The sequence below is a fragment of the Lentinula edodes genome, assembly GCF_021015755.1.
Source record: "Lentinula edodes strain Le(Bin) 0899 ss11 chromosome Unknown C8R40scaffold_43, whole genome shotgun sequence".
Classification (NCBI taxonomy): domain Eukaryota; kingdom Fungi; phylum Basidiomycota; class Agaricomycetes; order Agaricales; family Omphalotaceae; genus Lentinula; species Lentinula edodes.
Window position 1 is genome coordinate 192,678 of NW_025764349.1, and position 15,817 is coordinate 208,494.

The 15,817-nt window shown below is 41.7% G+C and overlaps 3 protein-coding genes across 3 annotated transcripts; 2 read left to right on the forward strand and 1 right to left on the reverse strand.

Annotated features, from left to right (window-relative positions):
* Window positions 1–3,770: 3,770 nt before the first annotated feature.
* C8R40DRAFT_1056548 (uncharacterized protein) lies at window positions 3,771–5,314 on the reverse strand (the record flags this gene model as incomplete). The annotated part of the gene is made up of 6 exons (XM_046225090.1): window positions 3,771–4,029; window positions 4,437–4,578; window positions 4,723–4,777; window positions 4,809–4,960; window positions 5,007–5,068; window positions 5,121–5,314. The coding sequence occupies 6 exons, from the start codon at window positions 5,312–5,314 to the stop codon at window positions 3,771–3,773; spliced, it is 864 nt and encodes a 287-aa protein (XP_046081700.1).
* A 1,733-nt stretch (window positions 5,315–7,047) lies between these two features.
* On the forward strand, window positions 7,048–7,689 carry C8R40DRAFT_1267964 (uncharacterized protein; the record flags this gene model as incomplete). Its single annotated transcript, XM_046233978.1, has 4 exons — window positions 7,048–7,064; window positions 7,099–7,120; window positions 7,158–7,188; window positions 7,379–7,689. The coding sequence occupies 4 exons, from the start codon at window positions 7,048–7,050 to the stop codon at window positions 7,687–7,689; spliced, it is 381 nt and encodes a 126-aa protein (XP_046081701.1).
* Window positions 7,690–12,686: 4,997 nt separating this feature from the next.
* C8R40DRAFT_1175411 (uncharacterized protein) lies at window positions 12,687–15,455 on the forward strand (the record flags this gene model as incomplete). The annotated part of the gene is made up of 3 exons (XM_046232323.1): window positions 12,687–12,721; window positions 13,492–14,672; window positions 14,752–15,455. The coding sequence occupies 3 exons, from the start codon at window positions 12,687–12,689 to the stop codon at window positions 15,453–15,455; spliced, it is 1,920 nt and encodes a 639-aa protein (XP_046081702.1).
* Between the last annotated feature and the right edge of the window lie 362 nt (window positions 15,456–15,817).

Genomic DNA, 15,817 nt, shown 5'->3' on the forward strand with positions numbered 1-15,817 from the left:
TTGATCAAAGGAATATATCGAATCCTTAGAACGATTCAAATTGATTGATCAAAGCTTTTTACTTAGCTTTCAAAGCTTTGCGGAACCTTTGCCAACGCTACCCCTTGCTATTAAATAAATTTGATAGCAGTGAACTCGCATATTGTGTATTAGATTGGTTGGTTGGAGTGCACATTAGATTCCTTCCTTTCTCTTTCACACAAAAACGAGGCAAGCTCGTTATTGGAGCCTCACAGTACTTCGATCGTTCTTCTAGTCATTTTCCTCAACCATGCAACCTGATTGGTCTATTAGACTAAATCACAGTCTTTTAGATTAATGCATGATCTCATTCTAGAAGGAGTATTTGATAATTCCTGAGTTCTAGAAAGTCATTTTGAGTCAATCCTCGGCTCATAGTCACTTGAGTAAGTTCTTCCAAACTCCTGCCAGTGTAAGGTCCAATAAGAATACCCTTGGTATGTCATACGTGAATGGTCATCCTTCGGATGTAGTCCGAGTCTGGTATAATCCTGCTTGACAAACAGGTAGACTGCTATCCGAAGGTAGTATCGGGGATGGGTAAACTAACCAACTTGTGGTAGTATGGGTATATGGTCCCTTCAACTTATTAGACTGATTCAGTATTGACTTTGACTGTCAATCTGGGTCTCAATTACAGTCCTCTCGATACAAATCTATATGTGAAAATGTCACAATTCACAGCATAGACGTCTAGCCAAAATTTAGGCATGTCAATGGGAAGTGAACAAGAGAACATCTGGAACATGAGGCAGCTAATCTAGGGAGGAAGGTAGTAACTGAGATTTAGTACCTAAAGGGGTTGGCTATTAGGAAGGTGTTGTATGTATGTCAGGGGAATGGTGACAGTTGGGGGAGGTGCATGGTGGTGTTTGGGGATCGGGGAGGTGTATGGTGGTACTTGGGAGGTGTATGGTGGTACTTTGGAGGTGTAGGGGTCAATAGGAGGTGATGACTGGTATTGGGGCGGGTCTGGTTGTAGCCAGGGCATGACACAGGCCAGCAGCGAGTCGAGATCCGGATCGAGGATATCAGGGACAAACCACTCTTTGGCTGACCCACTGAGATAGGAAAGAGTATAATTCACCTTCTGTTGGTCGGTGAAGTACTTAGGGGTTAGGTCATTGAAGACCAGGGCAAGATTGACGAAGAACATCTTGAGCTCTAGATTAAGCTCGAGTTCTCGGAGGCATAAAGAATGATATGTCAGTATGATGTTAACAGATTGAGTTTAATTATTGCCGAACCTTTAGGTAAGGCTTCTTATGTCCCACAGTCATGTGGTACAATAGGTACAGCCTCATCCAGAAAAACCCTACTTAGCAATTAGATATTCTGCAGCCAGTTCATGTAAATTAATCTGTTATGAAAATTTGAACCTGCTTAGTGTGGAGAATTCCTTGCCACTGTTCTACTCATCTGGAAAAAATTTATTTTTGGCTAAGTTGAAAATCTTGCTTTTGGTGCTGGAGAGCACTCACCCTTGCTCTGTTGAACATACATGCGATTGTAGGCCACTGCACCACCATGCATGGCAAAAACTCGGCTCCTTCCTTGTGGGTTATTAAATATTCATTGAATATTATGGAATCAAAAAACGGGGGCGCCTTTCAGGCGCCGACATTGATTTTTTGAGAAAAGCAGAATAAAAGTAAATTTACTTAAACTATCGATGGAGTAACAGGGAGTAACCGAATGAGACGAGAAAAAGTAATCGTGACAGAGGGTGACAGCAGTCCCGTGATATCCCATGCCGGTCACATTTAAATGAATGTATTCCAACAGAATGTGACTGAGTACCATATATGGAGAAACTCCTTGCAAGTAAGCAAAGCGAAATAGCACAACACAGCCTACATAAGGACGAGTCTTCTGTAAACTACAGCCTCGTAACAGGTTTTGCAGATGTAAACCTTACTAATAATAGGACTCATTGAAAACATCATAAGTATTGTACTGGTAGCACTGTGTATCTCCATCTGCAAAACCTGTATTTTTGGCTAAGGGTCCGGAAGCAATTGAGAGCACTGGGATCTGCTGGGATCTGCTCTCGGTGCTTAGCCGAATATCCAGGTTTTGCAGATGTCAGCAGATTGTTTTGTCTATTTTACCTGTAGGATAGGATAGAATAGGATAGTCAAATTAAGTGTACTAGATAGGTTTGATTCCCAAACAACTACTTTACCACACTGCACATTTTCTACTTAGACTACTACAGGGGGAAGGTTAAGACATTGTGAAATTTTCGGTGATCAATGAATTGACCTACTCTAACACCCCCACTGAGGTTTGCTTTGATGATTTTAGTTGTGTGAAAAGTTAAGATCATGGTGGTTATAGCTATTTAGTTGTAATATTAAAATGTTTGGCCCTTGCCGCATGCGGCCTTACCCCCAGTCATACTGTTAAGATCATGTACGCCATGTAACCGTGCCAGAGGCCACAAGGTATCTAAGTGCGGAAGGTCTAATGGGACAGTAGTGAAGTTATTAACAACACCGCCGTTACGCCGCTAGTCCCCGTATAGAAGAGAGGAGCCAGGAGCAGCCAAGTCAGAGTGGCAGTAACGCCGACAACAAGGAGCGAACCAAAGAACTTATAAGTCCTAGGTAGAGTAACAAGTACTTCGAGGCAATGAGCCTGAAGACTTAGAGAGGAGCTAAGTTGGAAAGGAGATCTAAGTTGATAATTAAACTGAGGAACTACAGTAGCATACAGGCAGTATTTATATCTACGGAACGGCGCATCGGTGCGGAGCGCCAGACTAACTACTAGGAGCTATACGAGTAGTACCTGCAGGGTAAAGTAAAAGACAATAAGGAGGGACTAGAACGGAAGGGTATGTGTAGCGAGAAAGAACAATAAGAGTGAGATTACAATAAACGGTGGATCTTCGGAATACCGAGCAGCGGAATGGAGGCCCGAGGCATGGACTTGACAAAAACATTGGAAAACAGCAGGAGTGTTAGTAAGGCCAAATGGCATAACCTTCTATTTGAAGTGTTTAAGAGCAACAAGCTCCTTTTCAGACAAAGGATAAATATGACTGAGAGGCAGCAGAGCACCTTCTTCCAAGTCAATCTTCAGGTCTTAGAGCCTATGTTCAGGCAATGAATCTGCAGTAATATCATTGAAGATGTCTGCAAATCTGACATACTCTTCTGGAATAGAAGGTGGTAGTGGAGGGACAGTGGGAGTGGTGGAGGAGCAGTCGGCGGCGTGGGCTGCCTGAATTTGGTAGTGTTGATACTGTGTTTGTGTTTGATTCTGTGTCTGTTGTTATACCTGCAGATATTGTGGAACATAAGATGAGAGTATCAACATCAACAATTGCCAGTGGTTGAGGTGTTGAAGAACTCAACCATTGCATGCCACATGTTGTTTCTACTCTTGTTCAACCTGTTGCACCTCCACTTAATGGCAGCTATATCTAATTAGCTACTTCCTCTGTGAAATGATTGAGATATTACTTGTCATGACATTATTTTAAACTTTCCTGATTGACTTATGTCAATTTGACAACACCCCCAAGCTAAATAAATGATTCAATTAGGAATTGTGGGAAGGATAGAAGAACTATGAACCAAATAAATATATATATATGAAAACGCAGGAAAAATTTCAATATTTCATCAAAACATATGGTAAACATTCAAGTTCAAAAGCCTTCCTTATGCTCTGGAGTCTGCACAATCACCAGCTTAAACATATGTGACATGAGATGGTATCATGTCATGATCAAATTCAAGTTACCTTTCAGGCTCACCAGACCTGTCATGTTGCCCACCAATAGCCTCTATTTCCACTCTCTCTTCTTCTTCTTCTTCTTCTTCTTCCTCATTGAAAGATCCCCCATCAAATGGAGCACCAATATTCCCCAACATCTGGTTGGAAGCAAAGTTCAATGATGATACATGGGTCTGTTGACCTTGGGATATTGTGGTATTGCCAGGTTCAGGATATGTGCGCAAGTTGAGCATCAGGCGGCTGATGAGAAGGTTGGGCAATCTGGAACACAAATTAGAAAGAATATAGTCAACAATGAAAGATTGATTCACATATCAAAGAATGGTGTAATAAACTCCTCAAAATTCTGTTGTAAATGGAGAGTATAGTTTGCAATAATCCGGAACCCTTTTCGGATACAATGACATACATTAGGATTTCCCGACTTTAATGATACCTTGAGGGATTCTATAAATATAATGCACTGAAGAACTTCTAGAAAATGTTAAAAACTGACCACACTGAAGATAACAAGAATAATAGCCACCACAAGCATGAGTCTTAAAATACTCAATATCAGTCTTTTGAACATATATTGCTCAGTTAAAATGATGGAATAGAACATACAGGAAATACAAAGTCCCTATTAGGAATCTTGAGCATCATTCTCAGAACAATATATACAAGACTTACCATCACGGATGATTATTTGTGTAATACTAGAATGTTTGAGTCTTTGCATTTCCAGTGAATGTTGAACAGTTTTCATAGCAGTTAGAACAAAGATGAAAGTGTCATATCCCAATGCCAACAGTGGAATACCCAGTTTTACTAGAAAAATCAACAATAAGAATGTTATTGCTTAACCATGGTAATTTCACACTTCTAGAAGATGCAAAATCAAATATTTGTCAAAGATCTGATAAACTGGTGCTTACTGATTATATTGATCTATATTATTAATGATCAGCTCACACCTTAAGAGGTTTTGAAATGGAGAATCAATTGTTGAAGCACCAACTTCTAGTACCTTACTCTATACACAAAATGTGTCACTGGACAATGAAATACAAGCAGCTAATCCTTGATAGCTCAGTGATAATGACACTTACCCATATATCAAGTGCAAATCTTGAAATGATGAATGCAGAAGCCATTCCAAAAATCACGTTATTTCTACTGTATATTGCATAAACCCTCAAAGCAAAAAGAACTTAAACAGGTGAGTGGAGGTCATTGAGGTAAGATTGACTACACACCATTGGCTGCAACTATGGACAAAACTGTAAAAATTGAATATATCGTATTTAATGCTTGGCACCTTTTGTTATATTAGTACCAGAACAACATGTATTAGAAAAGTCGTAGCTTACTGTTCATCTGTTCCATTTCCAGGAAAAGCAGATATTGCTTGAATCATAACAGACAAGAGCAACGTGTATCTGTTAACTAGGAACAGTACTGAAGTTCCAGTTGTTTTTCTTTTCCATATTGAGCTAAATTCTCTGGGCCATGTCTCAATATAGTCTGCAACACATAGTGCTGAAACAATTGTAATCAAAGGCATAGCTAGAACAGGAGAAAGATTGCTTACTGATAATAGCAGCCTGTGCATAATTGTTCAACAACCTTATTTGAAAGAATTAAAGTCAAATGATGTGGAAAATAATTATGAGTACAGACTATCAATAGGTATTATGAAATTTATTTACCAAGATTCAATTTGAGGAAGAATATCATCCATTGTGGCAAGAATCAAAAAATTCAGAAAGTCAATCCAAAGTGATAGATAATGCAGGAGGTTCAAACTAGCTCCTAGTGTCTGTGTAATATTGGTGAATGTGGTAAAAGAATTATTGTGTTATTCAGTCTCCACTTGCCCTGCTTTTATAGGTGTGGATCACAACAGTTCAGGTCAGTCAAGTTGGAACTGCAGTTGTGTGAGTACTTCAAGAATCACAATGGCAACTCAGTTCCCAGGTCCAGGAATTCTAAATCTCAGATGAAATATAACCCAACAGGACTTGCTGTAAAATGCTGTTGTGAGTTGAGACTCTGTCTCAGCTCCAGGGGCGGGATTAATTCCACTTCTACATTAGCATAAGCTCAACCACACTGCCTGGAAAGGGGTGGTGGAGCTTTTGGAAGATATGGGAGGTACTCAGGAATAGGTGCTCATCACAGTACTAGTTATATTTATGCAAGGAGCAATCCCCTCCAGCAAACCAGGACAAAATAACAGTGCCAGTGATGGAAGTTATATCCATTTTTGTAACCTGTTCCTGAATTTCCACTGTTGGCTACAATGATTAGTTGAAAATGGAAATTCAAATACCTTGATCCCTCTGAAAATCTGGCTATGCTCTCCTCAATATCTGTCAGATCCCTCAATTCACCAACTCCTAAACCAAGTGCTGATGGGCTCACAGGTGCCCTCCAGTATGGTATACCTGCAAAACTGACCAGTGCCTGACCTTGACAATGCTGCAACTCCATCTGTATGTTGGGGACCACTCCATACACTGAGAGAACAGCTTTGACACCTTGACACTTGTTACGTATATGCCATTTAACTATGACTATAAACTGTACAGTTACACTAAATCACGCAAAGTGGCTGTATTCAAGCTCCCTCAGTTGCTTTATCACCAACTGAGATGAGCTCACAGTACACTAACAATATTGCCACACATACTAACTATGTAGTAGTTTAACCTATGTTTACACTCTATTCCAGTGATTATGAATTTCATACTAAATTCCCATTGTCATTGGTTGAGAGTTGAAGGTCAAGTTAGAAGCACAGTTGTGTGAGCACCTGTCATGCCCTGTCCCTAAAAAGCTCCCCTCGTTACCTCCTAGATATCCCAGAACCGCGTATCAGCTCCTTCCCACCTCCCAAATAACCTCCCATCCCATGACGGAACCCTAGCCAACCTTCCGACCAATGCTAACCTCCATCTGAAGCGACAGCTCTGCGACTCGTGTATGCCGCCGGACAATCCCCTATCAATTTAGCCTCATGGGTTCCGCACTTCACACCATCCCCATTGAATGCTCGTTTACTATAATGGTTCCTTGTCAACTCCTTTCGCCTATATAAGCACCATTGTAGCATAAATGTCCCTAGCTTGGTATATTTTGAACACACACCCTTTTGCATAGGTCCAGTCCCTGTCCCTTTGTACCTGCTAACCATACGGATTTCTCTTTACTCTCTGTTTCACTACCTCTGTTTCTCTCAACTCTTGTCTATCGTCTCTGTGATCGTCTATACGATCCAATACACGCTTTTACTTCATGTCTAAGCAATCCGAGTGAGTTCCCGAGCTCCCTCGAACAATATTAAAGCTCCCCAACGCCTACCGCCTTGGTGAGCTAACTTCCCCAAACCTCCTCGAGCTCCCTAGCTATTCTATAAGCTTCAGGACCTCAATCTAGGTAACGTCGAAGCTACCCCTCACGTCGAACTACGTACTGCTTCTCCGTTACCACCTCCCACACTCGAGGACGTCCATCCTCAAGCCTAGCCCCCAGGGACCTGCCCTCCCTGGCACATCCCTTCTCGGGAGCTACACCCTCAAGACCCATTTACACATATGACCTACTCAATCCTATATTGACGTTCTAGCGAGTACAACTCCTACTACGCAATATTGTACGGTCCTGCACTCTTCCATAACCTCCCTACGCCCTAGGGACCTCCCTGGACCTCCTAGGAACCCCCTCAAGGGTCACCATCTCGTCGTTCCAGCCACTACTAGGTCATTCCCGTCCTCGGTCGCGGTTCTCGTAGCTCCCTTCGAGCTCCAGCCTGCTCCTAGCACGCTACAACATAAACCTCCATATACCAAAACCTACCCTAAGACCTATTTTGACCCAGGTCTTACAGCACCTCAAGAGTTCCAATGGCAACTCAGTTCCCAAGTCCAGGGATTCTAAATCTCAAATGAGATATAACCAACTTGAGATATTATAAAATACTGCTGTGAGTTGAGACTCTGTCTCAGTTCTATTGATTATGATTTTTGTACCAGGATTCCACTGTGAGTTACCATTCAGTTAAAAGTGGCCACCAAATACCTTGATTTGCCTTGACAATTAGGCTAGGCTGTCCTGCAATATCTTTCAAATCCCCTCAATCCAACCAACTGTTAAGATCATGTACACCATGGAGCCATGCCAGAGGCCACAAGGTGTGTAAGGGTAGAGAGTCAAATGGGACAGTAGTGAAGCTATTAACAACACCACCGTTATGCCGCTAGTCCCCGGAGATTGAGAGTAGAGAAGAAAGAGAGCCAGGAGCAGCCAAGTTGGAGTGGCAGTATTGCCAACAACGAGAAGCAAACCAAAGGACTTGTAAGTCCTGAGGATTGAGTAGAGAGTACTTCAAGGCAACGAGCCTGAAGACTAAGTTGGAGAGGAGAATCTAAGTTGATAATTGAACTGAGGAACTACAGTATTGTACAGGCAGTATTTGAGGTAGTAATGGAGAAGCAGCATGTAGTTTGACGTAGGGGATAGCTTCGACATTACCTAGATCAAGGTCCCTGAGCTCATGGAGCACTTGGGGAGGTTGGCTCACCAAAACGGTAGACATTCGGGAGCTTTAGTATTGGTCAAGGGAGCTCAAAGACTCACTCAGGTTGCTTAGACGTGAAGTAAAAGCATGTATTGAATCGTTTAGACGATTGTAGAGAGAAAGATAAGAGTAGAGAAACAGAGATAGAGAAACAGAGAGAAATCTGTATGGTTAGCAGGTACAAAGGGTCAAGGACTGGACCTATGCAAAAGGGTGTGTGTTCAAAACATACCAAGCTGGGGCTTCAGAACATTGCAAGACTACTTAAATAGTTACAGGAAGTGAACAAGGGGACATTGGGGGATCTGGAGAACATGAGGGAGGTAATTGAGATTAATACTTAATGGGTTTGGTGGTAGGAGGGTTTCATGCACATGTCAGGGGAGCTACGCATGTCGGGGAGTCATCAGGGCATTTGGAAATGGGAAGGGTATCCGGGAAGGGGTGGTTGTACTGCCTTGGGGAGGTACCAGGACCATGAGGTAGGTGAGATAGGAGGTGTGGGGGCGTGTGGTTGCTACTGGGACTGGCCTGGTTGTAGTCAGGGCATGACAGAGCTATACGTGGGGTACCTGCAGGGTAGAAATAAGACAATAAGAGAAAGTATAAAACAATAAGGGAGAGCCTAGGTAGAAAGGGAATGTGTAGCAAGAAAGAACAATAAGGAGGAGATTACAATCAATGGTAGATCCCGGAATACCGAGCGGCAGAGCAGGGCACTGAGGCATGGACTTGACACCAACTCCTTTGATATATACATCATTTCTCATGCACCTAGCAATGCACATTTGGATCCATTCTTGGAACTCTGCTGATTATTGTAGTGAGATCTGTCAAAATCTGGCCTCTAGGACAATTGCCCAAAGGAAGTGGTGATGGACTCTCCAGGGTGCTCTGCAGTAGCAAAACTATCATTGGTCATAAGAGAGTAGGCTTAGTAACTTTTTACTATACTGTACTAGGACTTGAATGAGTTTGATTTAATTTTCCACTTGCATCTTGCATTCTGATCGTGAATTCTGGATCCCAAGTAATCCCTAGACCTATAGCTATCAATTGGTCTATCACAACAATTTGTGAACCTTGGTCCAATACACTTTCAATCTCTTCATCTTTATTATTGATCTCAGGAGTAACAGCACGTAATCCATTGGATTGATTTGCTACTACCACTGGATGATCATTATGATCTTCATATGCCACGCTCTGATTAGCAACTATGGCAATGTTTCTTCGTTCATCATCAATAGACAGATTTCGTAGAAAACTTTCCACAATATCTTTCTGCACTATAGATCCCACAGGTATGTCATTACGACTTTCAGTCAGAACTTCCAACATATCTGCCTGATCCTGCCAAAGATCTTCAATTCTAATGCATGTATCAATCATCTGTACACTGGATGGATCATCCAAAATTTCAGTTTCTCTATCTTCGGATAAAGTTGATACGTAATTATTCGTTTTAGTCCTTGGACGGACTCTTCTATTGCGTATAATAATCTTTATGATAGCAGGTGATGAAGCTGCTAATTTTTCTGTAGTCAAACCAACTTTAGCATCAAATATCTTCTTTGCTATATCTTCTTCTACACCTGGTCTCAAGACTTCATTCCTAATTTTATAGGCTGGAGTATATCCATGACTATCAATTTGATTCATCTGGTCTCTTGATACCTCTGTAGGTGTATTAATTTGAATAGGACAATACGTCCTAGGTTGAACATGATCATACGGTCTATGTTCGCTATTAATTTGATTCATTGGTCTTGACGAAGGAATTAATTTAATAGTATCCTCATCATCAGATTCATCAACGTCTTCAATCATGACTGAGGGCTTCTTCAAAGGCCAATCTATGGACTTTGGAGCCTCAAATCTCACTGTGTTCTGATTTCCATTGGTCGTTTCAACCAATTTACCTGGTATTAAACCTGGTTTCTTGGGTATATGTATATGTACCCCATCAAATACTAATCTTCTCTTATTATCATTAAATTGATTTCGTTTTGCTTTCTCACTTTCCTCCGGAGCTACAGCATTGGATCTTAAAGTTCTCTTGGACCAATCCTGCTCCTTCATTGGAGTACTTATTTTTTTCCGTTCGAACTATCTTGGTTGAACACACGAACATCATCTTCTTGGTGTGCTTCCAAATTCCCAAGTCTATCTGATAATTCTTCTATTCTTGTCATCCAAACAGCTAGATTGACATTAGGATTCATCTGCTGGTCCATGACTTTATCATCTTCGTCATCTTCCATGTTTGCAAAATAGGATTCAGCATGATCCCATCCCAAGTCTTTTGCCATTTGTTCAATTTTCTTGTATCGAGGTATATTTGGATTGTCTCGAGGCATTCTAGCGTTGTCTCTTAATTTATAACGCTTCGAGTCACCTCCTTCAGGCATCATCCAACCTCTTTTCGTAAATTCAAGCAAGTGTGGACATTCATTCATAAAATGATCTGTCGACTTGCACAAGAAACATGCTCACTGAGTTCCATTTGAACTTCTCGGTGTTGTATTTCTTTTAAATCTATTAGATTGATTCAAGGGACCACTTGGTGGTATTGAATTAATCATTCCTTTAGCATTTTCTTTGGCCATCTGTGCCATTACTGCTGTTAACTGCGTCATAATGTCCGCTCCTTCTTTGAAGTGCGACTGTAATGACTTCACAGCTCTAATTTCTTTCATGTTTGCCTCCATGAGGTCTTTATTCAACACAACCATCTGCTGTTGTTCTTCTGTCAATTCCCTTGGAATCAAACTTTCTAATTTAATTTCCAGAAGATCCTTAAATTCGTCTTCTACTTTGGGTTTCAACGCTTGAAGATAGTTCCTATCTGTCTTCGGAACATCTGCAGCAAACGGCAAATTAGTAGCTTCGAACCATGGTATCATTTGACTTGGATCAGTTATATCAAATAACGGTGCTGTCTTATACTTTCTTGGAAGTTTTGCACTGGCTTTGTTAATCTCAGCCTTAGCTTCAGCTGACAACGCAGGCATTCCATAATTATTGGTAGTCATTTTGACTGGTTCAATTGTATTATTTGTTTGAGAGATAGTCTGATTTAACGTATCTATCAATCTAGTTGATTCAATCGATGTAGAAGATGTTGAAATTGACTCTGGAGCAATCAATTCAATTATATCTTCTTCAATATCAATCAGATTAATTTCTTTTCTCTTCCTTTTTGGATCGAGATTAGATTTCTTCAAATTCCTTGGTAAAGATGTAAGTCTTTCTCGAGATATAGATGATCCTGTTCCTCTAGAAACAGAACTTCCACACAATTCTTCTGTCGGTAATTGAGAAGAGGATGGACGACTGGATTCTTTCATAGGATTTAATAGGGATGTTCGAGCTGATGTGCCGAACGTAGATTTCCCAAATACAACTCCTGCTTTACGATATTCTTCCGGTATCAATACTCCTGCTTTCTCCGAATTCTTCGAAGTACGCGGTTTTCCTGATGAACTAATGTTGACAGTTCACAGAAATGGATACACAAAGATAAACACTTCTACCAAATAATCGAATATAATCCAAACAAACTTTCAATTTAATTGATCAAGCTAAATATAGCTTCAAAACCACCCCTTGCAGTGGGCTCCAGATAATGAGCTTGCCTCGTTTTTGTGTGAAGGAGAAAGGAAGGAATCTAATGGGCACTCCAACCAACCAATCTAATACACAATATGCGAGTTCACTGCTGTTAAATTTATTTAATAGCAAGGGGTAGTGTTGGCAAAGGTTCCGCAAAGCTTTGAGAGCTAAGTAAGAAGCTTCGATCAATCAATTTGAATTGTTCTAAGGATTCGGTATATTCCTTTGATTAAGGTGGATTCAGCACGATTTGTGCTTTGATTGTATTGATTTGGGTATATCAAGAATTGGGGGTTTGAATCAAAGTAAATTAAAACCGAAACACACAGACCCCTACAGAGGGCTAGAACTATGTGCTGGCACAACCACACAGCGTGATTTGCCCTTAAGACCAACAACTGATCCTAAGTTCGAAGAATACCCAACAACTGGATATACTTCTCGCAGTCACAAGGAGCAGAACACAATGTTCCTATACTCACAAGTGCTGGGCCCGAATGGCTGCTAGCGAAGAGGTTTCAGTCTGGCGGGAGTGTGTCTTTCCTTTTTACGGATTAGCACTGCAATGTCGTCCCAAAATCACTTGTATTCCAGATACATCGGATTGCTATTTATACATACAGAACATAGAGTCGCACAGTACAATTAATTTAATACAATAAACATTCAGAACTGCAAGGAAACTTCTACAATCGATCAGATACCATTTAATTTGAATCTTCATGTCCTTATTTGGTTCATAATGGTTCCAAGATTCAAGCATACCTCCAAACATAGGTAGGTACTTCGATATTCATTTAATTTAATTGTTTTGGAGAATGACTCAAATGGTGCTCAACACTTACTTTGATCATTTGTCACCTTGTCCGGAGGCAAATCAGCTCTCCTCAATTCTAATCCTATTAATCTGATTCATCTGGATTAAACTAATTGCTTCTCTCTTTCAATAGACACCCATTGTGCCTATACTCTATCAAGGGAGTTACGCATAGCATTCATTTAATTGCATTCTTCAATATTTTCTACATCAGGACTCTTTGACATTCATTTGATATGTCTTCGGAGCCTCGCAGTACTTCAATCGTTCTTCTAGTCATTTTCCTCAACCATGCAACCTGATTGGTCTATTAGACTAAACCGCAGTCTTTTAGGTTGATGCATGATCTCGTTCTAGAAGGAGTATTTGATAATTCCTGAGTTCTATGTTGAGTCATTCCTCGGCTCATGGTCACTTGAGTAAGTTCTTCCAAACTCCTGCCAGTGTAAGGTCCAATAAGAATACCCTTGGTATGTCATACGTGAATGGTCATCCTTCGGATGTAGTCCAAGTCTGGTATAATCCTGCTTGACAAACAGGTAGACTGCTATCCGAAGGTAGTATCGGGGATGGGTAAACTAACCAACTTGTGGTAGTATGGGTATATGGTCCCTTCAACTTATTAGACTGATTCAGTATTGACTTTGACTGTCAATCTGGGTCTCAATTACAGTCCTCTCGATACAAATCTATATGTGAAAATGTCACAATTCACCGCATAGACGTCTAGCCAAAATTTAGGCGTGTCACCGGTTACGCTGTCCTCTGTGGCACCAGCAGATTCATTGACAGTTGTATCTCCTTGTCCAGCATCAGTCGAGTCCGACTCACCCAGTTTGCCAGCTGTACCTGCTTTTTCAGCATCGCCTTCTGCCGCGGATGCAGTACTGGCAGTGTCAGGCTTGTCAACTGTGAGTCCTCCTCCAGTTATAAATGCTGGTGCTCCAACTGCTGCTTTGTCTGAGGTAAATCCCTCTGCGGGTTCTTCCACAGTAGTCAGTATTTTGGCTGTGACATCATTGGATGTGGTCAATTCTGCGCTTCTCCCTCAACCTCCGCCAGGTCCAATATTGTTGTCTGATGCCTGCACATTGTCTGAGAGTATTGAAGCTTGGGCTACTTCGCCACTGCCAGTTTCATCTGCAACGTCAACGGTGTTTGGGTTTTCCACCCAGCCTACAGAATCTTTTCTATCCACTTTCCCCCAAAGTCTTCTGCCTCAACCAGAGCCGATTGAAACCTTTGACCCAAAACACAGTATCTTGTTAAATATGACAGACCTTGAATTTCAGGAACTCTCAGATGCCGCTTTGCGCAATGCCGAAGGATTTTCTAATGAGGATTGGGCTCATTTGTGGAACAATGGTGCTTTCAATCCTGAGACCAACTGTGAACATCCCGCAAACACTGGCTCCCCTCTTCCTGAAGTCCCTACTCCCAAGGAGCAGTTTGATTGCTCACACCTCTCAGCCTTTCCCGATGAGCAGTGTGGCGATTTCCCATTCCTCCCGACCTTCCTCAAACAGCCATCGAATTTCTCCAGCTCCAATATGGTCACCAATTCTATAAATAATCTACCACAGGTCCCAAAGTCATTGGCTGCGGTCAATCTGTTTTCTGTCAGATTGACCACTTCACAGATGACTTTGGCTGCGATCACCTCGTTGAATGCCACTTCCTTGCCATCTACAGCATCTACTCTTGTCTCCCTTCTGGACTCAACTGGGACCACCTTGTCAAATCCGCTATCGGGTTCTTTGCCATGTACACCATCCACCCTCACCTCCGTTCTAGACTCAAACCCAGTCACCAGGATGATCTCACCAGATTCGCGAGCTGATTCTTTGCCATCTACAACATTTGCCCCTGTCTCCATTTCGGACTCGATGCTAGCCACAATTGATACTACATGTGTTAACAGGGCATCGACCATTCTGCAAATGTGGAATGGACAATGACCTGCCTCCTTCCAGTACAAAACCTGTATCAGATCCCCAAGCCGCATCCATAACTGAGCCTAGTAGAGAAATTCCCACAAGCGACTACATGTCCAATCCTGCTATATTGTCTGAACCAATCTCTGATCCCATGGTGTCCAACCTCGCAGGACCTGCTCTCTTAGCAGCATCACTGGCGCAAAATCCTAATGCTCTCGCTCAGACACATTGCGATCCCTGGAATCCAGTCAACGATTTCTTGACCAGATCATCTGCTTCCAATATTCTCTTGGAAGTATCAACCAAAGGGAAAGGGTCTTCCAAAAGACACAGAATTTTGAAGAAGCGGCTCACTTTGAAGCAAGGTAGGACTGCAATGAAACCTGTGATAGCAAAGACGGTTGGTATTCTTAAAGCAGACAATATGTCAAAGGACAAACTTGCATTGACAGTTGGTACGCCAAAGATCAACCCACCATCGAAGAAGATCACCTCTGTATTGACGGACAATGCACCAAGGAGTGACCCTGGATGGAAACAGGTGGTGTGTCTCAAGAAGATAAAGCTAGTTCTTCGTGCGCCTGGTGTTGGAGCCATGCACAAACCCACACACGAAGCTGTCATTTCCCTGCAATTGACGAAGGAAAACATTCCTCTGCATCATTTGACAATTTCTGGGCCTACTCCTCCTGCTCATTCTCAATCCAGCACACCTGAAATAATAGATGATGGCTCTGTTCATTCTCAGCATGTTTGAAAACCTCTTTCACCTCGTGAGCTGATTACAATCAAGGACCGTAACAATTGAATGGCTACAGCAAAATGCCCAGCAGATGATCAAACTGTCAGAGGCTCGAGTTCCAAAAAGTGGAAGGTGAATTAAGCGGCTCTTGTGTCTTGCTAGCTACATACTTGATCTAGTTACCAAGTGCCAACTTTCTTGTACGTCCAACTGTCTCTTGTTATCATACATATATTATAGCATTTAATGGTATCATTTTCTTGTGCATACTTACTACTGGCCAATAAGTAAATTTGATGATGTTCTCAGGAGATAATACTTTATCTATTACCACAATTTTCGGACCGCTGCCAAAATCTTTATTGGAATTTATTGGC